This window comes from Schistocerca serialis, chromosome 7 (assembly GCF_023864345.2).
Source record: "Schistocerca serialis cubense isolate TAMUIC-IGC-003099 chromosome 7, iqSchSeri2.2, whole genome shotgun sequence".
NCBI lineage: Eukaryota > Metazoa > Arthropoda > Insecta > Orthoptera > Acrididae > Schistocerca > Schistocerca serialis.
In genome coordinates, this window is record NC_064644.1 from 334,179,683 (window position 1) to 334,205,308 (window position 25,626).

General features: G+C 45.7%; 1 protein-coding gene across 1 annotated transcript in view; it reads right to left on the minus strand.

The window, feature by feature from the left end:
- Positions 1 to 25,626, minus strand: part of LOC126412237 (uncharacterized) — a 493,249-nt gene that overhangs the window by 85,657 nt on the left and 381,966 nt on the right. Inside the window, exon 2 of the mRNA XM_050081729.1 lies at positions 15,678 to 15,780. Coding sequence (XP_049937686.1) covers positions 15,678 to 15,780 — 103 coding nt within the window. The remainder of the gene's footprint in view (positions 1 to 15,677; positions 15,781 to 25,626) is intronic.

Genomic DNA, 25,626 nt, shown 5'->3' on the forward strand with positions numbered 1-25,626 from the left:
CAAACCTCGTTTAGTTCTCAACGGTCATTACAGCGCCTCCGTGGCGCGGTGCACGTTCGTGTTGCTATTCGCCTGGAGAACGGCGTATTCGAAAATGGGCGTCAGTCAGGTGTAACAAGAATTCATCCGACCACACGACAAGTTTACATTGATCCACGGTCCATACTCCGTAATTCTATACTTGCTCCAGTCTTAACTGACAGTGTCGTTGCGTCAACATACCGGTATTTTGACTGTGCGGTTTCCTCTTGGCAGTCCAGCCGTGCGGGCCCGGAACGTGGCGCGATAGCTTGCGTCCGAGATACTTCAGTTTCCCGCTCGCAGCATTTATACCCAAGTTAAGATATGTTTTGTTCCAGCAAGCAACATTTATTACAGTAAATTATAGTGCCTGCGCTTGTGTGCCGCACTTAAACGCTGCCTGTGCTTTAGAGTTGTCTCACTTCAGGATTCTGGGTTTAATTTTAACTGTTTAGAACTACTCCTGTGGGATTCTAATCTATATTGGGGCCTCCCTCAGTTCAAGGTTAAAGGTCTCCACGCTTGATGATTCAAGGTCGAAAATGTAAACTTTCGATGTCATTGCATTATACATGGATTGTGTACTTCTTTGTTTCTGAAAAAGTAAATTATATTCTCGCCCTGCGAATTCTTTCTGTTTAATATTAATCGGTTGATGATCCATCGTTTTAGAATTTTTGGGAAAATGAACTTAAATTTTGAATTTTCTAAAGAACTTTGTGTTGAGAATCTAATGCCCACTCTGAAGAATCTTAGTTTAGTTATTGATCAGACTGACTCTCCTTCTTGTTACGAATGGGCCTACTTTGGACCACGCTTGTTCAAGTGTTGGGCTTTGATATTTGCCCAGTATTGTTGTATCCTCTGCCGATGTAACTGCTTCCTTTCTTCAGTCCAGGAGGTACCTTTTCTTCGGCGCTTTTCCTGAAATCCTCGGACTTCCTTCAGGGTATGTCTCACAGACTATCTGTTCTTGAGAGCAGTTGTTCCCATTTCTTTAATGTCCTTTTCAGTTTCTATCAGCCAAGTGGTGTGAACATTCTTGTTTTGCCAGAACGTGAACAGATGGTTGGTCAGTCTGTTTGGAGGCAATCTTGCAGCATGGCTATAGAAAGATACCCTTATTTTTCTTGCAGTCAGAGAGCCTCTCGACATGTTTGTAAAGCAGCGAGTTATGTCGCCTTCTGAATTCCCGATCCTCTTCTATCGGGCCTAGGATCTTCCTGTGGATTCTTCTCTCTCTGACTTCCAATTTCTCCATCACACCTCGTCGGTTCATGAAAAGATATTCCTTGGAATACAGGGCTTTTGCTCGCATGACTGATGTGTAATGCTTAATTTTGGATTGTTTGGGGGAAGAGACCAAACAGTGAGGTCATCGGTCTCATCGGATTACGGAAGGACAGGGAAGGAAGTCGGCCGTGCCCTTTCAAAGGAACCATCCCGGCATCTGATTGTAATGCTTAAGTTTCAGGTTGCATGACAGACATTTTTTGTTGTAGGAGTTCATAGTCAGTCGATAGGCTAGTTCCAACTTGTTGACTCTCATGGATTATGACGTTTTTTCTGATAAGTTGGGTTCAATCCATTCGCCGAGATACTTAAACTTCTGAGTCCTTTTGATGTTTCCCTGGTCTAGTAACACCTCTTTGTTAACTTCTTTTATGTTGGTCACGAACTCTGTTTTCTCCAGCGACTCTTGAAGACTCACTTTGGCTGCCTGTTTTCTGAGGCAGTGTACCTGCATTGTTGCCATTTCAAGATAATCTGCAATCAGTGCCATGTCATCTGCAAAAGCCAGGCAATCTGCAATCAGTCCCTCGTTCTTACAGCCCAGGTAAACACCACTCTGAACACCCAAATTGGTCTGTTCCTTGCACCATTCTATCACACCCTTTTCACGGACACAGTTGAAGAGAAGTGGGGAGAGTCCATCACCTTGTCCCACTCCAATTTTTATCTCGAAGTTTTCTGAGATCTCACCTCTAAATCTGACCTTGGAATCGGTGTTGATCAAGGTTTATAGAATGAGTCTGCATGTTTTGTTGTCTAGTCCTAGTTTCTGAAGTATTTTGTTAAGCGTTTCTCTACCAACAGAGTCGTAGGCGTTCTTGAAATCAACAAGGGTGTCGACGACCTTGCGGTTTCTCATCTTGGAGTATGCCAGTACAATTTTAAGATTGAGGATTTGTTCAGCAAAGGATCTGGTCTTCCTGAAGCCTCCCAGTTGACTGTCCAGTTGATCTTCTGCCCTTGTTAATAAGGCCTTGAAGAGAATCTTTCATGTTACCAGGACAAGAGAAATTCTATGATAGTTGTTCAGATCAGTAAAATGTGAAGCGGATGGATCAGAGCCGTGTTCCAATCAGGTGGTAATTTCTCTGTTTCCCAGATGTCCTGGATGATCTCGGTGAGATTGCCCATGGCATTGCTTCCAGCACATTTCCAGAGTTCAGCAACGATAGAGTTTTCTCCAGCTGCCTCATTATTCTTTAGAAGTTGAATGGTTTGTACAACTTCTTCCAATAAAGGAGGCAGTGAGTCCGGGTTTGGTGTGGTTTGTTTGTAGTCGATGTCTTCACTGGGTGGATCACAGTTGAGTAGGTTTCTAAAGTACTGAGCTAAGAGGTAGCAGTTGTCAACAAAAAAAAAAAAAAAAAAAGTTCAAATGGCTCTGAGCACTATGGGACTTAACATCTGAGGTCATCAGTCCCCTAAAACTTAGAACTACTTAAACCTAACTAACTTAAGGACATCACACACAACCATGCCCGAGGCAGGATTCGAACTTGCGACTGTAGCGCGTAGAAGGGCTCGGCCACTCTGGCCGGCTAGCAGTTGTCGTTAAAAGACTGTATGCCCTGCGAGTCTCTGAGGTCTGGGCTTGCCGGATTGTATTTTCTGAGTGTCTGCTTGACGGTTCTGTAGAAATCTCTTGAATTATTCTTAGCGAAGCTCTCTTCGGTTTGGATTCCTTGGTTCCGTGTGAAGATCCGTTTGGTTCCTCGAATTATCTTAGTTGTAAGCCTTCTTTGTTCCAAAAAGTTCCCCCAGTTTTTCTTGGTTTTCTTACAATCACACTTCCCCCAGAGTGTCTATCTTTGGGCTGTTGCACTGACACGTTCTTCATTCCACCACGGATGCTTCCTTCTTCTCGTGAGGGGGGTGAGTTCATTGGCCGTCTTCACAAGAGACTCCTTTAGTTGGTCCCAGCTGTTGAAACGTGTACTGTTTAATCTTTGGCTTACTTCTTGTCTGTTCTTAAGACGCTCTACGTCAGCTCTTACCGTCTTGGAGGTTCTGTGTACTCCAGTGTTTCTAAGCTGGAGTCTCTGGTCGGACTGATTATTCATTATTTTAAACTTTCTATAAAATTGACTTTAACAACTTTTGAATTATGTAGAGAACATCTTGTTTTTAAAAATTTAACTTAAACGCTTGTTTAACATTCTTGGTTTTATACTGATGATGATGAAGTCCCATACTCTTTCACAGAGCGTAGGGGAACGATGCGGGAGACCCGCACCGCCGTACTAGGCAAGGTCCTAGTGGAGGTGGTTTGCCATTGCCTTCCTCCGACCGTAATGGGGATGAATAATAATGATGAAGACGACACAACAACACCCAGTCATCTCGAGGCAGGGGAAAATCCCTGACCCCGCTGGGAATCGAACCCGGGACCCCGTGCTCGGGAAGCGAGAACGCTGCCGCGAGACCACAAGCGGCAGACAGTTTTATATTAACCGGGCTAATTTTGTATATTTTGCGTTTTGTAAAACCTTAAGATTGTTTGAATAAATTATGTGTGCTTTGAGAAGTTGAAAACGATGAAAGGTTTTGCAAATAAAGTTCAATCTGGAGCCCAAGCCTTCCACCTTGGTTTTCCTTATACTTGTTTACGAGGCTGGTGAGCCTCACCAAACCACTTTCCATATATATTCATGACAGAAGGACGCTAACACCCGAAAAGTTTTGCCGTTTGCGAAATGCTCAGTTCCAGGCGCCAAGCCATAGCAATCTTCGTACAAGTCATTCGTGTCACTTGTACATAGTGTCTGTTATCGGTACAAACGAAACAGCCGAATAGAGGACCGTGAAAAAAGCAAATAATACCAACAAACATAGGTCTGGAACCAACGGTGTCCCCAATACCACGTCTACACAAGTGCAGTCATGCCAGCGTTAAAACACTGTTAATGACTAAGGCTATGTTTTTTCGGAACATCGCAAGTGATGCGCAAATCACAAAGTGATAAACTGCCCTTGTTTGGATTAATGATCATTCCGGATACCTAAGTACTGGTAAATAATGTTTCGACAGCAAATGTATCGATCGAAGCTGGCTAATACCATGGCCTCCCAGGTCCCCGAACCTGAACCCGATGGATATTTTGTGTGGGGATATTTATGAGCTTTGATGTATTCCAGTCCTGTTGACAGTGTCGAAGAACTCCGAGAATGCACTGTGGATGGTTGTCAACGCATTCGGGACACGCCTGAGGTTTTCGAATGTGTACCGACATCGATGACGTACCGAAGCCTGCCTCGTGTGAACGGTGGGCGTGTGAAACACTTGCTGTAATGTGTTTGTCCTCAGGTGAATAAATGCAGCTTGATTCCTCGGCAATTCAGTTGTGAAACGTTCATGTACTCAGACGTAGAACGTCGTATATGGAAACCATTGGTTTCCCGACCTATGTTTATTACGATTATTTGCTTGTTACACTTACCTCTACTTGGCCCTTTTGCCGCAGTCACTCGGCATACATTATTTATTGCATCACGTCCTCTCAGTCACTAAGTAACATCGAATTTCAGTCACGGACTGTGCGGCAGGTCCCGGCGGAGGTTCGAGTCCTCCCTGGGGCATGGGTGTGTGTGTTTGTCCTTAGGATAGTTTAGGTTAAGTAGTGTGTAAGCTTAGGGACTGATGACCTTAGCAGTTAAGTTCCATAAGATTTCACACACATTTGAACATTTTTTGACATCGAATCCCGCGCTGTACAGTGGTCGTAATGTTATGGTTCTCCGTGGTATATTTGTGCCTCTTTGTATTCAAAAATGGCTCTGAGCACTTATGGGACTTCACATCTGAGGTCATCAGTCCCCTAGAGCTTACAACTACTTAAACCTAACCAACCTAAGAACATCACACACATCCATGCCCGAGGCAGGAATCGAACCTGCGACCGTAGCGGTCACGCAGTTCCAGACTGAAGCGCCTAGAACCGCTCGGCCACTCCGGCCGGCCCTCCTCGTATTGTTGTCACCATTTGTATGCAACCATGCAGTTGTTGCATGTTTCATAATGTCATCTACCTACCTCCTATTGGTTCGTCTTTTCTACCGTTTCACATAGATTGCACAGCACCAAAGTATTTTCTTGCTCCATGTGCCACACGTTCTCTAAGCTACTGCCCCACTCTCCTCCTTTCCTTACGTCTTTACGTGGAGCGACATAGTCACTGTGAAGGTGATAGCGATCCAACAACTTTTTTAAGCCACAACAGTCACCGATCGAAAATACACTCCTGGAAATTGAAATAAGAACACCGTGAATTCATTGTCCCAGGAAGGGGAAACTTTATTGACACATTCCTGGGGTCAGATACATCACATGATCACACTGACAGAACCACAGGCACATAGACACAGGCAACAGAGTATGCACAATGTCGGCACTAGTACAGTGTATATCCACCTTTCGCAGCAATGCAGGCTGCTATTCACCCATGGAGACGATCTTAGAGATGCTGGATGTAGTCCTGTGGAACGGCTTGCCATGCCATTTCCACCTGGCGCCTCAGTTGGACCAGCGTTCGTGCTGGACGTGCAGACCGCGTGAGACGACGCTTCATCCAGTCCCAAACATGCTCAATGGGGGACAGATCCGGAGCTCTTGCTGGCCAGGGTAGTTGACGTACACCTTCTAGAGCATGTTGGGTGGCACGGGATACATGCGGACGTGCATTGTCCTGTTGGAACAGCAAGTTCCCTTGTCGGTCTAGGAATGGTAGAACGATGGATTCGATGACAGTTTGGATGTACCGTGCACTATTTAGTGTCCCCTCGACGATCACCAGTGGTGTACGGCCAGTGTAGGAGATCGCTCCCCACACCATGATGCCGGGTGTTGGCCCTGGGTGCCTCGGTCGTATGCAGTCCTGATTGTGGCGCTCACCTGCACGGCGCCAAACACGCATACGACCATCATTGGCACCAAGGCAGAAGCGACTCTCATCGCTGAAGACGACACGTCTCCATTCGTCCCTCCATTCACGCCTGTCGCGACACCACTGGAGGCGGGCTGCACGATGTTGGGGCGTGAGCGGAAGACGGCCTAACGGTGTGCGGGACCGTAGCCCAGCTTCATGGAGACGGTTGCGAATGGTCCTCGCCGATACCCCAGGAGCAACAGTGTCCCTAATTTGCTGGGAAGTGGCGGTGCGGTCCCCTACGGCACTGCGTAGGATCCTACAGTCTTGGCGTGCATCCGCGCGTCGCTGCGGTCCGGTCCCAGGTCGACGGGCACGTGCACCTTCCGCCGACCACTGGCGACAACATCGATGTACTGTGGAGACCTCACGCCCCACGTGTGGAGCAATTCGGCGGTACGTCCACCCGGCCTCCCGCATGCCCACTATACGCCCTCGCTCAAAGTCCGTCAACTGCACATACGGTTCACGTCCACGCTGTCGCAGCATGCTACCAGTGTTAAAGACTGCGATGGAGCTCCGTTTGCCACGGCAAACTGGCTGACACTGACGGCGGTGGTGCACAAATGCTGCGCACCTAGCGCCATTCGATGGCCAACACCGCGGTTCCTGGTGTGTCCGCTGTGCCGTGCGTGTGATCATTGCTTGTACAGCCCTCTCGCAGTGTCCGGAGCAAGTATGGTGGGTCTGACACACCGGTGTCAATGTGTTCTTTTTTCCATTTCCAGGAGTGTATTAGTTTGTTTAGTTACCAGTTTCGATAGATTAGGCCACAGAAATGTGCACGTGTTAAAATAAATGTACATAATGGTAAGCTAACAACTGTAATAACCAGTGTCGTAATGTACACGGACTGGAAAATTAGCAAATGTACCGGTCTTTAGGAAGTTAAGAGAGAAAGCAGTTAAAATATGTTACCACAAATGGCACTGTTGCGTGGAGTGAAATTATAATAAAATAATAACCAAAGATTCAACAGATGCCTCCCGAATCTTTTAGAAGAAATAGTGATTTGTGAGAATAGGAAACGCCATCCACCTACACTTCTCAATGAACAAAATGAATTAGCGGCCAATTCGTAGTTTTCATTATATGAAAAGCTGAGCTTTTATAAGTATTACATCCTGGTAGAGTTCTGCTCAGCTCCGTGCAGCCCAAGTTTTTCTTGCTCTGGTTTCGGGAAATTTGTTGTGCCCACAGTCTTTTTATCGTGTTTAGATATGCTGCTTTCAATTCGCTTATTTGTGTATTGTACATGTCACAGACTACCTGTAGGCACTACCTTTTATAATCTTAACGATAGGTATAACCGTACTTTTGCTCAGCCTTGGAGCTTTTAATAATTTTATTCCTCATTCTGGTTATTTTAATTACCTACTGGTTCCGTGTCAGTAGCAGTTCCTGGTATTCTGCTGAGCCCGCGACTTTGCTTCACAAGTTTCTGTCCGTTAACTTTATTGTAATGCCTTTGGCAGATAAAATTACTTATAGTAACCCTCCAGAATTGAAACTAATATTTCTCTTTTGACTCATAATTCTAGCTCCCCTTCAATTGCACTTTTTGTATTCAATTTAGTTGTATGCAGACGTAGTTTCAGATTGCATTTCTAACTTTGTATTACGCTGTTGCAAACTATATTCGGCCACTGACGCCTAGCGGTCACGCCCCCTTCAGTTGTTTGCACCGGTGTTGTAAACAAAGTACGCGAGCGAAGACCCGATGTTACGGGGCGTGTGTGGTTATTATTTTATTGTGATTCTACACCACGTGACAGTCATATTCGTGGCTACGTATTTTAATTGCTTTCCCTGTTAACTTCATTAAGTCAGGTATATTTGCTAACTTTCCAGTCCATCTATATTATGACATTGCTCAGTACTGTTGTTAGCCTACCGTAATGTACGACTGGTTCTGTGGACTTATTATTAATTTGTACGATTTTCTGTTGGTTCTATAGATTACACGTTACTTGAATCTTATTACAACCGAGCGAGGTGGCGCAGTGGTTAGCACACGGCACTCGCATTCGCTTTCGGGAGGACGGCGGTTCAATTCCGCGTCCGGCCGTCCTGATTTAGGTTTCCCGTAATTTCCCTAAATCGCTTCAGGCAAATACCGGGTTGATTCCTTTGACACGGCACGGCCGACTTCCTTTCTTAATCCAATGAGATCGATGAGCTCGCTGTTTGGTCTCTTCCCCCAAATCAGGTCAGTCCAGTCTTATTACCATTGATTTTCAGCGTACTTTTCAATTGTTTCATCAAGCTCCTGTATTTTATACCAAAATTCATCTATATTACAGACAAACAGTGTAAAAGCCACTGGCAGTGTACCATTAATACGTATTCCTTCTTCATGTCCCCAGTTGAAAGAACTGACGACTTCTTCTAAGGCTCTTGGGAATGCTTCAAATGCCACGAAATCTTCTTGCCTGATTCCTCATCCAATTGCGAACTACCCCAAACGAGGTGTAATAGAAGTTGTAGCACTGATGAATATATTTGCCCTCGCATACTAACCTACTTGAAATAAATACTGTATTTTTAAAGGGCAGAACTTGTTATAATCGCTTTAGATTTCTCTGATATATTTGGGTTACAATGAAGTAGAATTCGTATTCATTGTTCGCGATGTAATTACATACACGATTTGGAAATACTGCGTTATTAAAGATACACTTCTAAACCCTGATTTTACCTTTGCTTGATTTACGAAATTTTTAAGGCTTTCGCGGCCACTTGTTGACAAATTGTCTGTTGGATTTTGTCTCAGGTTTTCGATCGACGTTTGTTTGATGATTTTTCAGACGTTTCGCCAGTACGAGTGCTAGTATTGTCAAAAAGTCACCCTCCATTGTCGTCACCACCACCACCACCACCACCACCACCACCACCAGCAATAGAAGGTGAAACTTTGAAAGTGCTGGCCACTCGTGCTAGCGAAATGTCAGAAATATCATCAAACAAACGTCGGCCAAAGAAGCGGAGACATAAGTCAACAGCCAATTTTTTGCTTGATAGGTTCCCGGGACTTACGCCGGATAATATTGTAGAAACCGCACAATATTTCAGCGAGACAACTGCCCGCCATCTTCAGGTGCTACTGTCGCGTCGCTGAGAAACGCGCCAATTTATATGCTGGCTTTCTAGAACAGCGCAGGCGCCAGCGGGGCATAACGTCATCGAAGACCAATCGTAGACAGCGTCGAATACCAGAGCCCTCTGCTGGAGAAACGGGTGGCGGTCTGCGGAAGCGCGCCGCGGCGCGGGAAAATGCGGCCAGGAGCGACGGACCCCGTTCGCGCGCGCGAGGTGTTGGCGCGCGATTTAAGCATCTACGCTAAGGCTTCCCATCTGCGTTGACTCGGTGCGGTTGCTAATCTGTGGCTGCCGATTCCTTAGTGCCGCCAAGGCTGGTTCCCATTCTTTGCTCAGGTGAAACCCCGTGTCACTGCTTATACGTATTTCGACCGCCTCTTTGATCATGGAGTCCCAGTATGTGGAAGCATGCGAGAGGATCTTGGTTTCTTCATAATTCATGCCGTGTCCCGTGTCAAGGCAATGTTCAGCAACCGCAGATTTCTCTGGCTGACCCAACCTCGTGTGACGTTTATGTTCGTCGCATCTGTCTTTGACCGTACGATACGTCTGGCCAATATAAGATTTCCCACACTGGCACGGGATTTTGTATATTCCTGGTCTCCTCAGGCCGAGGTTGTCTTTGACAGAGCCCAGCATCGATTTCACTTTTGCTGGAGGCCGGAAGACACATTTAATCCGGTGTTTCTTGAAAATTCTGCCCACCTTAAAAGACACGCCACCGACATACGGTGGAGACACGGGGTTTCACCTGAGCAAAGCCTGGGAACCAGCCTTGGCGGCACTAAGGAATCGTCAGCCACAGATTAGCAACCGCACCGAGTCAACGCAGATGGGAAGCCTTAGCGTAGATGCTTAAATCGCGCGCCAACACCTCGCGCGCGCGAATGGGGTCCGTCGCTCCCGGCCGCATTTTCCCGCGCCGCGGCGCGCTTCCGCAGACCGCCACCCGTTTCTCCAGCAGACGGCTCTGGTATTCGACGCTGTCTACGATTGGTCTTCGATGATGTTATGCCCCGCTGGCGCCTGCGCTGTTCTAGAAAGCCAGCATATAAATTGGCGCGTTTCTCAGCGACGCGACTCTCCGCCCCCCCTACCTTCTATAAATCCCTCCAAATCCTTGAACGCCATGCTCTCCGCCTTGCCTATCGCATCCGTCTCCCCTCCCCCACGCGGATCCTGTATGATCTCATCCCCTTCCCCCACCTCCTCCTTTTCCTTGAAAGGATACGTATCCTGTACACCTCACGTAAACTTGATCCTCCTCACCCGCTCATTTCCCCGATCCTCTCCCACCCCCGCCCGCTGCCGCGCCTGTATTCCCACGTCCCACCCGGTCTCCATCTCTCCACCCTCCATACCCTCTCCCAAGGTGGCTTCCGCCAGCTCCCTCTCCCTGATGATGTCCTCGTCCCCTCCATCTACCACTCCTATCAACTTTGACCCTGCCCCGCCCCCCACTTCCCGTGTCCTTTCCTTTCGGCACCCTCCCTCCCTTCTCTTCTCTTCCCTTCTTTTTCCATCTCCCTGTCCCCTCCCTTCCCCCTCTTCCCCCGGGCTTCCTCTCCCCCTTCCTCCCTCCCCCCTATCACCCCTGCCCGTGGCATCTCTGCTCTCCCCTCTCGCTCTCCCACTCCCTTCCTCCTCCTCCTCTCTTGGCAGGTCCCCGGACTCGCACACGTATAGTGAACATTCGCGCGCCGGAGATCGTCGCCTTTTGTGTCTCGTGTGTGTGACGTCATATAGTGTTTTTGGTGTCCGCCGTCCCACTCCTACGTTCACTTGTGCCGTCGGACTCCTCAGTGTTTTGTGCGCCGTGCCAACGTGTTTTCAGTGTTGTTATCGTCACATGTGAACGACTCCGTGTTTTTTATGTCTCTGTGACCTCTCTCTTTTGCCCGTCACTTTGTTCATTGTCATTCACCATGTTTTATACTCTTGTAAAACGCTATGGCTGAAGAGCGGCGTAGTGTGCCGCTGCCAGCCTACCTGAGTTGTACAGGTTTTAAAATAACAATAAAGTAAAAAAAAAAAAAAAAAAAAGCGACGCGACAGTAGCACCTGAAGATGGCGGGCAGTTGTCTCGCTGAAATATTGTGCGGTTTCTACACTATTATCCGGCGTAAGTCCCGGGAACCTATCAAGCAGATGCAGCGCCGGGAAAGCCTCAAACAGCACAGCCAATTTTTTTGTTAAGAATTTGGGTGAATATCTTGATCACTGTCCCCAGCGTTTCTGACCGCCAGACCGACGACAACGTTCAATTCCCGGTACTGTTACGGATTTTTTTTCATAGTGGGAGTACTTGAACACAGTGCACGCAGCCTCGTGATGCCTGTCCAGGAACTACTTGTATGAGAAGTTGGGGCTCGAGATTTGGAAGCTGATAACGGCTAAAGACCGGTGCGCTGATCCCAGGCTAATCCATATCACATCAAACTGACGCCATTGTCATATGAGGAACGGCGATCAGTTAGCATCAAACATTGAAGGTCGTTATGTGCAGACTGGTGTGCAAAACTTAAGAGCGAAGGCAAGTTTCGCACGATGTGCCATTGCCAAGTAACACAGCTCGATGAAACTTAAGCTATACAAAGGAAGAACTGCTTGACAGTATAGCACGAATTCCGGACGGTTGCGACCGCGGACATTTGCAATCGGCAGGGTTCACTGGCCATCGACGGTCAGCCCCTTCGCCAGGCAGTTTGAGCAGCGAACCTTCAGGCAAGGGAGGCCTTCCTCGTACGCGCCTTGTCCGCTTTCAAGCCGACGTCTCTGCATCTTACCCGACATATTGGCTTCTTGAAATCACGTTGCCAGTTGAAAATACTGATATAATTACTGACGCTGTGACACTACATAGAAGGTTTTAGGTAAAGTAACTACATCTAATACCAAGGTATTTCCAACTACCTTTTCATAGTACCAAAATACAGACCTTTTTTCATTATTTACACCTTTTGGGAAACAATGGCAATACCATCGACTATTTCAATATGTACTTAGTTCTTCCAAATATAAATATAGCCCTTTTATCCCTCGGTCTGTACGATAGCTTCTTTTGACGCTTACTGACTAAGACTGTCGATATTTTTTAAAATATTTGGAATCCGATATAGGGATATTTTTGAAAAAGCGTCAATATCAGCGCTCGATACATCGAGAGAAAGTATCGATGCAGTGTCGTATCGACTGACGAATATCGACGCACTAGCCTATAAAAATATTGGCTGCACATTGTAAACACACTGCCAGTTTTAGACCTGTATATTTAAGTATTGATTTATTATTAGATATTCTGCCTGCTTATCCCCGTTAGAGCAAGAATTGAAAGGAAACGATGCATGTTCACGGTTGGTGATAACCATTTTGCCAACAATGGTAACAGCATGTAAATGGCACAATAAACGATGTCCAATGTGTCCGTCGTTCGGTTTCGTCACATATCGGATTTGTCCGGAACACTTCATATCGACTTTCCTGGTTTTCTTCGTTTCTGCCAATCCCAGCGACTTAGCGGTTGTAGTGTCAAAACCGTAGTTTCTGTTGATAGCGCCGAGCACTGATTACGCCAGAATTTAGTCTCTCACATCCCCACCCACCGCAAAAACCAATCGTGTCATTTAGATTTTTGTTCATCAATTTCAGCAACTGTTTTTGGAGAATGCCGATTTGATGAAATAGCAGACTAGTTGCAGTAAAAATTGTGCTGTTTCTTCACATCGGAAAACTCGTTATTTCATTCATACTGCCATCCCTCGGTGCATTCGGACTTCTTCTTTAGGCCACATATACTTGCTTCACACAGTTAAAGAGTAAGTCTGGACGTGATGAAAGCTCAAAACTTAGTAAGACTCCTTCACACAGCGCAATTAAACGTATGTTCTATTACAATTTCAAAAGAACAATTTTAAATACGTACCGAAAATTGTGAAAAAAAAGGATATAGTTAGTCGAAATTGCCATTTCGATTTCGATGTATCGGGAGGAAAGACACCATTTAAATATCGATTTTTGTTAAAAATAATATCGATGTATTAATATTTCATGAATAGCCTATGGTCATGGAAGGAACAGAAAAGCAACGATGTAAAAGAGAGTGAGAATGTTCGCTAATCAATCGCTGCGTTTGTGGCTATTTCATTTACTATGACTGACAGTCCATAAAACAATAAGGAAAGGAGAAATGAGTGTGTGAATAGTTGAAAAGAAGTTAAGTTGCTCACTGAAATCCGATATCCCTTGTGGCGAAACATTATTAATCAATGTATCGCTGGATAACGCTCAAAAGAAAGAAAGAAAATGTGGTAGCTAAGTAGGATAGTACACTTGAAAAATGATAGATGTAACTGTAATTTCTAGTGACAGAAGGGTCATTTGAGTGATGTTTAAGTTGACTTTGTTCGGCCAAATCCACTGCTTATTGATTAAACACTAGTAAACCGAGCCTTGACCAGCTAGTTTCACCATTAAGCTAGTAAGGGCAGTTGCTGTAAGGCTTCAAACACTCTAATTTTTACAACTAATGAAGGCTGATGCCCATCACGTCGTTGTAACTACTGATTATCACAATAACAGCTTTGAAAGCAAAGTAAGCATGAGGGTTTGTGTTTCGACCACGATGGCGTAATCCGATTGGAGCAGGTAAATCGATAAATGCTTGGATACCGTCCAAGGGAACTCTAGGGGTCGGGCTGTCGCAAATGTGCAGGGTCGCAAATGTCCGGACACCACATAGTACGGAAGGTACCGAAAGAATAGGAAGGATATACGCTACTGGCCATTAAAATAGCTACACCACGTAGATGACGTGCTACAGACGCGAAATTTAACTGACAGGTAGAAGATGCTGTGCTATGCAAATGATTAGCTTTTCAGAGCATTCACACAAGGTTGGCGCCGGTGGCGACACCTAAAACGTGCTGACATGAGGAAAGGTTCCAACCGATTTCTCATACACAAACAGCAGCTGACCGGAGTTGCCTGGTGAAACGTTGTTGTGATGCCTTGTGTAAGGAGGAGAAATGCGTACCATCAAGTTTCCGACTTTGATAAAGGTCGGATTATAGCCTATGGCAATTGCGGTTTATCGTATCGCGACACTGCTGCTCGCGTTGCTCGAGATCCAATGACTATTAGCAAAATGTGGAATCGGTGGGTTCAGGAGGGTAACACGGAACGCCGCGCTGGATCCCAATGGCCTCGTATCACTAGCAGTCGAGACGACAGGCATCTTATCCACATGGTTATAATAGATCGTGCAGCCACGTCCCGATGCCTGAGTCAACAGATGGGGACATCTGCAAGACAACAACCATCTGCACGAACAGTTCGACGACGTTTGCAGCAGCACGGACTATCAGCTCGGAGACCATGGCTGCGGTTAGCCTTGACGCTGCATCACAGACAGGAGCGCCTCAACGACGAACCTGGGTGCGCGAATGGCAAAACGTCATTTTTTCGGATGAATCCCGGTTCTGTTTACAGCATCGCCATACTGGCGTATCACCAGGCTTGATGGTATGGGGTGCCATTGGTTACACGTCTCGGCCACCTGTAGTTCACATTGACGGCACTTTGAACAGTGGACGTTACATTTCAGATGTGTTAAGGCTCTACCTTTCATTCGATCCCTGCTAAACCCTACATTTCAGCAGGATAATGCACGACCGCACGTTGCAGGTCCTGTACGGGCCTTTCTGGATACAGAAAATGTTCGACTGCTGCCCTGGCCAACACATTCTCCAAATCTCTCACCAACTGAAAACGTCTGGTCAATGGTGGCCGAGCAACTGGCTCGTCACAATACTGCAGTCACTACTGTTGATGAACTGTGGTATCGTGTTGAAGCTGCATGGGCAGCTGTACCTGTACACGCCATCCAAGCTCTGTTTGACTCAATGCCCAGGCCTATCAAGACCGTTATTACGGCCAGAGGTGGTTGTTCTGGGTACTGATTTCTCAGGATCTATGCACCCACATTGCGTGAAAATGTAATCACATGTCAACTCTAGTATAATATATTTGTCCAATGAATACCCGTTTATCATCTGCATTTCTTCTTGGTGTAGCAATTTTAATGGCCAGTAGCGTATGTTGTAACAGCTATCAGGAGGTGAAGAGGCTTGCACAGAATAGAGTAGCCTGGAGAACTGCATCAAACCCAGTCATCAAAGTGAAGACTGCATCAACAACTACTTATGTCTGATTTACAGTTAGGTGCCTGTCCACCATGTATTGTGTTGTATTTTTTATTATTTCTCGTTACACTAGAAGGGAATCTGAGCAGTGTTGAGTACAACTCTTGTTACGAGTGGGAGAGGTGAGGGGGCGGTGACTCACCGTGGAAGGACTGGTTGGTGTTGACCCTGATGGTCATGTAGCCCGCCTTGCAGCTGGCCGTCACCACCGGCGAGAACTCCTGGTCCAACAGCGCCGCCGCACCCTGCAACACAAGCAAGAGAATGAGTCAACCGGCAGCGCTGACAACGGTGCCAGCTGGCAGTATCTCATGCATATTGTCGGGCGATGACTCTAAATATTACACACTCAGTACAATCGTTCACAAGAGCAACAATGCCGCGAATGATGTGTTGTCAGTTCAACAGATGCCTCGAACATTTGTTAGTCGAAATTATACGGAATGTCGATGTTCCTAACTGGTTATTTCCTGTTAAACATGCTACTGGCAATAGCGTCAAAAATCCTTCATGCATGTCACATGAGCATTCACTTTACACGATGAAGTCACGACAAAAATGATAATGCTTATAAAACCCACCTGAGAAGTTACTGGAAAAAGAACTTTCCCAAATTATTTAATTCTTTATGAAATTAAACTTAGCTCAAGGTTCGGAAGATAAAAATGGATTTGGACGTGTGGTATCTCGGAGGATACAAGAGCATAAAAAAAGAAAGAAACATAATTTACTGCTATCAATTTAAAGATCCAACTCACAGAATAATATTTCTAGTTCCAAAGGATAACTCATTTCATTGCTGCAAAAGACTATTACGAGAAGCATTAACTGTCTAAAAATTAAACAGTCAAGCACGAAAACCATTCAAGTGAATCTTACATTCACTCTCAAAGGAACAGTATTATTATTTTTCACAAGGTTTACTTATAGTTGCATTGTGCCTGGGGTAATGAAAATTCATAGGCCACAATCGCCTCGCACTAACAGCAATGATTCTCTTTCAGCTTCTGAGCTAAAATTGTATAACAACGACTAATAGGATCTTTACTTGTTGGAATAAGACATTAATTGTTTGCATAAATAAAAAAGTAAACATGTATTTACTTACAACGATCTGTTCGTCATCTCAAATCAATTTCGGATACACTTCCATCTATATAACTTTGGCCCAAAAAAGCTTGTAATACAACGCAGCCCAATGCACTGCACAAAACGTCTTCCAGTTCAGCCATTGCCTTGTTATGGTGAAACCTTCACAAAAGCTACGGAAGACGGACAAGCACGGTTTGCAGGTGTTGTGCTTGTTCTGAAACAATGCCTCGAAAAAAGGCGGACTGACATCCTAGGGGTGCCGTCGAGTTCCGAGGACCTGAGACACTTGAGTGGGAAGAGGGGGGGGGGGAGGAGATACAAAGGCTTTCCTGCTGCGAATACAGGCCTGCTGTTAAGCCACGGCCACGGCCACGGCCTTCTTACGAGTCAGGCAGATAGAGACGCACCTGCAGGCGTTTTCAGTGGTTTAGGGAATTGACCACGAGCAAGTGGCGGGCACATCAACGGAACACGGAGTGAGAACGGCGCCTGTATTCCCATGCTCCAGGCCGGCCACTGGCCATGGACTTTTCGAAGGAAGATAAGAAAGGGTTGGCACCCTGTAACCAACACTTACAAGGGCGAATTAAGCAATGTCGATTACTCGCTGGGTGACAGCGTAAATTGAGCCCACCAATGATAAGATGATACGATGCGCATTCAGCCCCTTGAAGCACAAGAGCACAGGGTATATAACAACAACAGTATAGACCACAAGCAGCCTATGATTTCTTTCTGACATCATTCGACGAACACTCTGAAATCCTTTGCATGTCTTTTGTGGTACTTCGGAGAAGTGTCTGAGGTGATTCGAGTTTTCATTGTGTCTTCTTACTAGGGTAATTTCTGGAGATACTTTTAAACAACATTTTGCTAAGTTAATCGACTGCTGTTTCGCACAGAGAGCTCATACTTCAAGTTAGATTTGTGCCTTCATCTCGACCTTTTTTGGTAGCCGGCTAGCGACCTGGCCAATACGACTGCCGGGTAGTGGCTTCACCTGGAGCACTTGGGCGGAAGCGAGGAACAAGAAATGGACTAAACTGTTCTGAGCTGAGCCCCAAGGCTGCAATGGATGGACGTAAATGACGTAAGCTGCCAATCAACGGTCACTTAACACCATGTCGATTTGCATGGAGACTGACAAGTTGCGCCAAAATTATGCCACACGAGCACAACTTCATGCACCATAATCATGCACAGGCCAAATTGCTGTGTCTACATCCAGTCAAACCGGCCGTCGAGGTTCCTGTCCCGATAATTTTTGCGCAATTGTAATAAATGTAAATTTCTCTACATTATTAATTTGGATGTACACTCCTGGAAATGGAAAAAAGAACACATTGACACCGGTGTGTCAGACACACCATACTTGCTCCGGACACTGCGAGAGGGCTGTACAAGCAATGATCACACGCACAGCACAGCGGACACACCAGGAACCGCGGTGTTGGCCGTCGAATGGCGCTAGCTGCGCAGCATTTGTGCACCGCCGCCGTCAGTGTCAGCCAGTTTGCCGTGGCATACGGAGCTCCATCGCAGTCTTTAACACTGGTAGCATGCCGCGACAGCGTGGACGTGACCCGTATGTGCAGTTGACGGACTTTGAGCGAGGGCGTATAGTGGGCATGCGGCAGGCCGGGTGGACGTACCGCCGAATTGCTCAACACGTGGGGCGTGAGGTCTCCACAGTACATCGATGTTGTCGCCAGTGGTCGGCGGAAGGTGCACGTGCCCGTCGACCTGGGACCGGACCGCAGCGACGCACGGATGCACGCCAAGACCGTAGGATCCTACGCAGTGCCGTAGGGGACCGCACCGCCACTTCCCAGCAAATTAGGGACACTGTTGCTCCTGGGGTATCGGCGAGGACCATTCGCAACCGTCTCCATGAAGCTGGGCTACGGTCCCGCACACCGTTAGGCCGTCTTCTGCTCACGCCCCAACATCGTGCAGCCCGCCTCCAGTGGTGTCGCGACAGGCGTGAATGGAGGGACGAATGGAGACGTGTCGTCTTCAGCGATGAGAGTCGCTTCTGCCTTGGTGCCAATGATGGTCGTATGCGTGTTTGGCGCCGTGCAGGTGAGCGCCACAATCAGGACTGCATACGACCGAGGCACACAGGGCCAACACCGGGCATCATGGTGTGGGGAGCGATCTCCTACACTGGCCGTACACCACTGGTGGTCGTCGAGGGGACACTGAATAATGCACGGTACATCCAAACCGTCATCGAACCCATCGTTCTACCATTCCTAGACCGGCAAGGGAACTTGCTGTTCCAACAGGACAATGCACGTCCGCATGTATCCCGTGCCACCCAACGTGCTCTAGAAGGTGTAAGTCAACTACCCTGGCCAGCAAGATCTCCGGATCTGTCCCCCATTGAGCATGTTTGGGACTGGATGAAGCGTCGTCTCACGCGGTCTGCACGTCCAGCACGAACGCTGGTCCAACTGAGACGCCAGGTGGAAATGGCATGGCAAGCCGTTCCACAGGACTACATCCAGCATCTCTAGATCGTCTCCATGGGAGAATAGCAGCCTGCATTGCTGCGAAAGGTGGATATACACTGTACAAGTGCCGACATTGTGCATGCTCTGTTGCCTGTGTCTATGTGCCTGTGGTTCTGTCAGTGTGATCATGTGATGTATCTGACCCAAGGAATGTGTCAATAAAGTTTCCCCTTCCTGGGACAATGAATTCACGGTGTTCTTATTTCAATTTCCAGGAGTGTATTACAGTTTGGTGTCCAAAACGGAACCATATAGTTCCAGATCGACATTTTGTTACATTTTTGGCGTCCTGCGTGGTGTCCTATCATTTACATGCATTATTAATTTCCATTTCACTACATGCTTAAGACTGCTTGTACATACTGCGAATCGAATGGCAAGACTCCTTATACACATTGAAAATCGAATGGCAAACAGCAGTTGTTAATGCGGCAGTATTTCTCGTGAGCATGCAATGATTTATACAAATAAGGGGCGTTCGAAAAGTTTCCGTTTGAGGGCGTTGCTACAGCGTATATGCAACGTAGCGCGACTCAGATGCGGGTATATAAACCTCGACATGTAGGTGAGGGGTTAGTGTGGCATTCGCGTCTTTCCGACGTGCGTGGGATAAATGCGGAAAGGTGAACTGTTACGACGTTATTTCCAAAGGCGTCCGACCAGGAGTAACGTGCTGTTATTCTTTTCTTGGCCGCTGAAGGACAAACCGCGGTAGACATTCATCGGAGAATGAAGGTGCATGAATGCAGAATGTCTGTCGAAAACCACGCTTATGTTGCTGCTTCATAAAGCGCGCCCGCATATAGCAAATGTAACGCAGAAGCTACGCCAACTCAAGTGGGAAGGACTCGGGCACCCGCCCTACACATCTGACGTCTCCCCACGAGCTTGTCATGCTTTCGGTCCCTTAAAAAAATACCTTGAACGGCCGACGATTCCTGTCGGACTAGAAAGTAGCCTACAGCAAGCAGTTACGGACTTCTTCACGCAACAGGACGCGGTGTTTCACCAAACGGGTATCTTCAACCTGGGGCGTCGGTTTACTGATCGCCTCAATGTCTACGGCGATTTTGACTGATTGGCATGCCGATTTTGGACTGTACAGTCTTCGTACGGAAACTTTTTGATCGCCCCCTTACAGAATCATCTTCCGACACACAACTTTATTTAGGACGACGTTTGCTTTCCAGAAGAATACCAGCAACTTCTCTCCACGAATTTTGTTTCAAAATCTGAAAACTGTTGAATGTATGTGAAAATTACTACCTACAACTGTTAGAAAGAAGCTGTGACTAATGTGTGGTGCTGTTTATTTCAGTCTCGGGTGATATTATTTAAACGTTTAGGCTGGGAAACGAGGCACTTTTAATCCAAAAAATGTGTGTGTGTGTGTGTGTGTGTGTGTGTGTGTGTGTGAGAGAGAGAGAGAGAGAGAGAGAGAGAGAGAGAGACAGACAGACAGACAGACTGTGATTGTACCGCAACTGCAACTCTGCAGATTTGGGCATTTAAATACTCTGAGCGGATTATTGGCTCAAATGACTCTGAGAACTATGGGACTTAACATCTGAACTCATCAGTCACCTAGAAATTAGAACTACTTAAACCTAACTAACCTAAGGACATCACACACATCCATGCCCGAGGCAGCATTCGAACCTGCGACCGTAGCGGTCGCGCGGTTCCAGATTGAAGCGCGTAGAACCGCATGGCCACAACGGCCGGCTGACCGGATTATTATTTGACAGTTATCTGTGGGAGTTACAAACGAAACAACATTCGGCGTGAATCGAGTGCAAATTAACTCTTGGAGATTAGTTAACGTCTGAGCGTCAGTAAATCAGAAATAGGCTTTCCACTACGTGCCAACGAATGGGAGTGCGCGCGGGCGCCCGCTCGGGCGCGCGCACACATACACACACACAGACGCGAGCGCGCGTGTGATTATGTTATGCTCAATACTTTTCTTCCCTGTTCTCCTGTACAACTGTGTTTTTTATGAGTACGTCAACAGCAGTTACACATTTATCACAATATAACATACAGAAGAATGCTGAAGATTAGATAGGTAGATCACATAATTAATGTGGAGGTATTGAATAGGATTGGGGAGAAGAGAAATTCGTGGCACAATTTGACTAGAAGAAGGGATCGCTTGGTAGGACGTATTCTGAGGCATCAAGGGATCACCAATTTCGTATTGGTGGGTAGCGTGGAGGGTAAAAATCATAGAAGGAGACCAAGAGATGAATACACTAAACAGATTCAGAAGGATGTAGGTTGCAGAAGGTACTGGGAGATGAGGAAGCATGCACAGCGTAGAGTAGCATGGAGAGCTGCAACAAAACCAGTCTCTGGACTAAGACCACAACAAGAACAACAACACTGCTTTTTCAATGCTTTGGTTTTACTGTGGCAAACGTGCGTACTGTGCTAAGAATAACAGTCTAGATCGCACAAATTACATTTACTTGTGACCGGATTAAACCCAAAGGCGTACTATCTTCAGACCGTACTCGAAATCTGCTGTATGGAGATGGATCCAACTGCTCTGCTGCGGTTGAAATCATCATGAGACTTCTGCGGTTCCTGCTTCGTGGATCCGTCTTCACACATCAACTTTGGCGTAAGGTCTGAAGACGGCTCGCCTTTGGATTGAAACCGATCACCAGTAAATATGATTTGTGCGATCTATACTGTTTTTCTAACTAAAGCTGTGAAATTGATCACTGTTTTCCCAGAATGTTTTCGAAAATTTGAAACGGGCCTAGGCTTCCACAAGTCCTGCCTGTGGATGAAACTATTCGCACACACATCGCACAATGTTTGATACTGATCCATAGTTCAACAGAACAACGTAAAATGTTTTAAGTTTCAGGTCATCCACAGTGGGTACGTTCACCGTTCGTATTCGAATCTGATAAATCGTTTCGTGTCAAACGCTTTCACTGACTGGTCGTAACATCCAAACATATACCCAAATTGCGTGACTGGACTGTGAAGCTTTTATCTTTGGAGTGGAACGTATTTTTATGTAGCGAAATAAGCATTTGATATAGTGAAGTATTAAAAGGTTTTGGTAAGCTGAGAATGACAAGATGAATAAAGCTAAGTAGTGGCTGTATGTCTTTAAAGTACCTAACGAATTAATAACAACACTAATAGCACATCATACACGTGAAAATAAATTGGTTCAAGATGATCCAATGTGGGGAAAAAGTGCAATCCACTGTCAGTCCCACGTATCTAGTGACAGCAGATTAAAAAAAATCTCTCTTCGATTCGCACTCCACGTTTCACAATGCTGATTCTTCAGGTCTCACGAGAAGAAAAGACCAACGAAACTCTGGTACACCAATTGACATTAACATTAGACTCAAACTTTTGTCGAGAGAAATGTTTCGCCCCGCCTCGCAGAGACAATTCAGCGCTTAACGGATTCTCGCAGCATTGTCACGCGTAGCAGAATGGGACGGCAGGATACTCCGACATGGACAATAGAACAATAGAATACGGGTAACAAGCGATCCTCATTACTAGACTCGTTTGACGAGAGACATTTCACGACAAACAAAGCCGTGAAACGTACCTCAGACTGATATGTCAATCTTCCAACACGCACGCTAGCTCCGCCGGCAGCGAGTAATGGTGTTCGAAGTCTTCAGCTACCGCGGTATCCATTAAATTACTAATCGTGACACGGTACCCTACTGTCAGATGAGACTATAAAAGCTTTTTTTTACTTTTATTACCTGTGTCGCGATCCAATGGCAAAGGATTCGCAGTTTCTATCAGAACCAACAGATTGGATCATCATCTTCAGCACGTCTTAGGCTTTGCCAGGTACGCTATATACAGAAATTAGTCTGTCTTTCCGTCTGGTTTCGAGTCTACCTATGCTTTTTCGTCCTGTTGGTTTGTATTTATACAGTATTTTTCGTAGTCAGTAATGCTCCATCCTAGTGAGTGCTCTTTCCATTTCCTTCCGTAATCTTCTATACTTTTCATTCAGAGACATCAGTCCTAATATTACTCTTGTTTCTGTATTTCGCTTTCGATCTTATCTTGTGCATACCGCTACATATCTGAGTGTCTCATTTATGCCCTCTGAAGTTTTAGTGTATCCTTCTTCGTTATTAATCAGGTTTCGCTTCCATACATAAAACTGTGAGTGGCAATATTTTATAAAATACTGAAATCGTTCCTTTCCTTGGTTTCCGCGTGGAGGTTCGTGTGATAATACCATTTACCAAGTTAAATTATGTTGAAAATCAGTTTCGTGTCCTTGTATTATATTGCGTCCTAAGTATTTAAAATTTGTTGCTTGCTCTACAATTATTGCTGTTCTAAATCTGATTTTGTTTATGTCATCACTTTTGTTTTGTCTCTATGTTGTATGTATGTTGTTCTTTACAGATGATGCAGCTCTTTGTAGATTTTCACTATTACTACTAATTACCTGTTCATCTGCAAATAGCATTGTTAGTATATGGTCTAGATTTTTAAGATTAAAAGAGTAAAACTTAAGTTAACCATTAGAAAGGGGGTTTCGTTTAGTTATTAGTAAGTTGGTGCTCTCTCTCTCTCTCTCTCTCTCGCTCTCGCTCTCGCTCTCGCTCTCGTACTATATTGTGCATCAGTGTGATGTAATAGGGACGCAAATTATTTTATTTCTATTAGTAAGTCCAGGTGATAACTGCACCTTCATCTTGAGGCTAGGTAGAGGCTCTCTCGTATTTCGATTGAGATTGCATTGCATGACGTAATAGCGATAAAAAAATCTATTCTTATGTGCTCAATAGAAGAATAACCAATGTTTCAATGTATGAGAGACAAATAGGAAGCGATCCACTTTCCCATCCAATACTCCACCAATTGCCAAGATACTCATTTGACGTGTTTCAACATCAGGTCATCTAACAGTCACCAATACGTACTATTGGGGTCACAATTAAATCATCTGCTACCGACATCAATCACAAGCTATTTTTTATTGGCCACTAAATCTGTTTTGTGATAAGTTTTGATTTTCTAGACGTTCCTAATTGTTCGATGTACATGACCAAAAAGAAAGAAGTCCATTTATGATAGATAGTATGGAAAGCAAGTTGACATATTCGAAGCGGTAGCAGAGACCATCACCAGACAAAAAGCATCAACTGAGAAACTCAAAATCGTGTAATTGAAAAATCAGTGGGTGAGATTTAATCAGTGGAACTGTTCTTCTGTAGAGCAGCAGAATATGAATCAAAGTTACATATCTAGCTTCAACACGCAAGGTGTTTTCAAACAATTTCAGTCGCAATAAGGAAACTACGTCTGCATTTCTACGCAAGTACCGAACCACAACTGAAAAAAGTAACCCCAAGAAACCTCCCGCTCATCTACCACAAATTTATTTCCACAATATTCATTTTTGAACAAAAGAGTATCCCAAGCCTATTATATTCCATCATCTTTCTTCTTCCGATACTGCTGTCCCAAATGTACGCCTATAAGATGCAGTACTGTATCCACCGGGAAAACTTCAAGGAACATACCGAATCTGTGGAAATATTTATATATCAACCTACTTACATAGGGTGTAAAGGGTATAAGTGCAAACATTTTTATAAGTGGTACCTTGAACTGTACACACACCAGTGTCTTTGTTGTTTTTTGTCTGTGTCAAACAGTCTTCCCGGAAATAATCACGTAATTTATTAACCAGTGTCTTCTACAAGGTCCTAACTGCACCACTAAGAGGACTATGCTTGCAGTATAGGCTAATCATTTGCGCCCATGCGTCCAAACTTCAATACCTGACATGCTGCCCAGCGGAAAATAAGCATTAACGGCTAGCTCTTGCCACATATACTTGGATGTACCAACCAACCTAAAAACATACTATTCCTAATAGCTATAATTAGTAGTCTGCAAATGAAGTAAATACTGATGTAAAGTTGTTCAGTACACACTCCTCAGTCACCAAAAGCAACACGTGGACTTACACCCGTTACACACTATATAATGCCAATGACCAGTTAAGAGTCGTTTGCAAAGTATGGAAACGGAATTTGAGTATCGTTTAGCGACGCATTGCACATTTAGCAGCGATGAAAAAGACTGCATAACCTACATGCAAGACATGAAACCAATAAAGTATGTGTCCATCCAATATACACTGATCAGCCAGAACATTATGACCAGCTACCTAATAGGCGGTATCCTTTCGCGCAGACAACAGCGGCGACGCGTCGTGGCATGGAAGCAATGAGGCCTTGGTAGGTCGCTGAAGGGAGTTGGCACCACATCTGTACACACAGGTCACGTAATTCCCGTAAACAGCGGGGAGGGGGTCATGAGCCCTGGCGCCACGTTCAGTTCCAGATGTGTTCGAACGGGTTCAGATATCCCGAGTTGGGGGGCTAGCACATCAATGGGAACTCGCCACTGTGTTCCTCGAACCACTCCATCACACTCCTGCCCTTGAGACACGGCGCA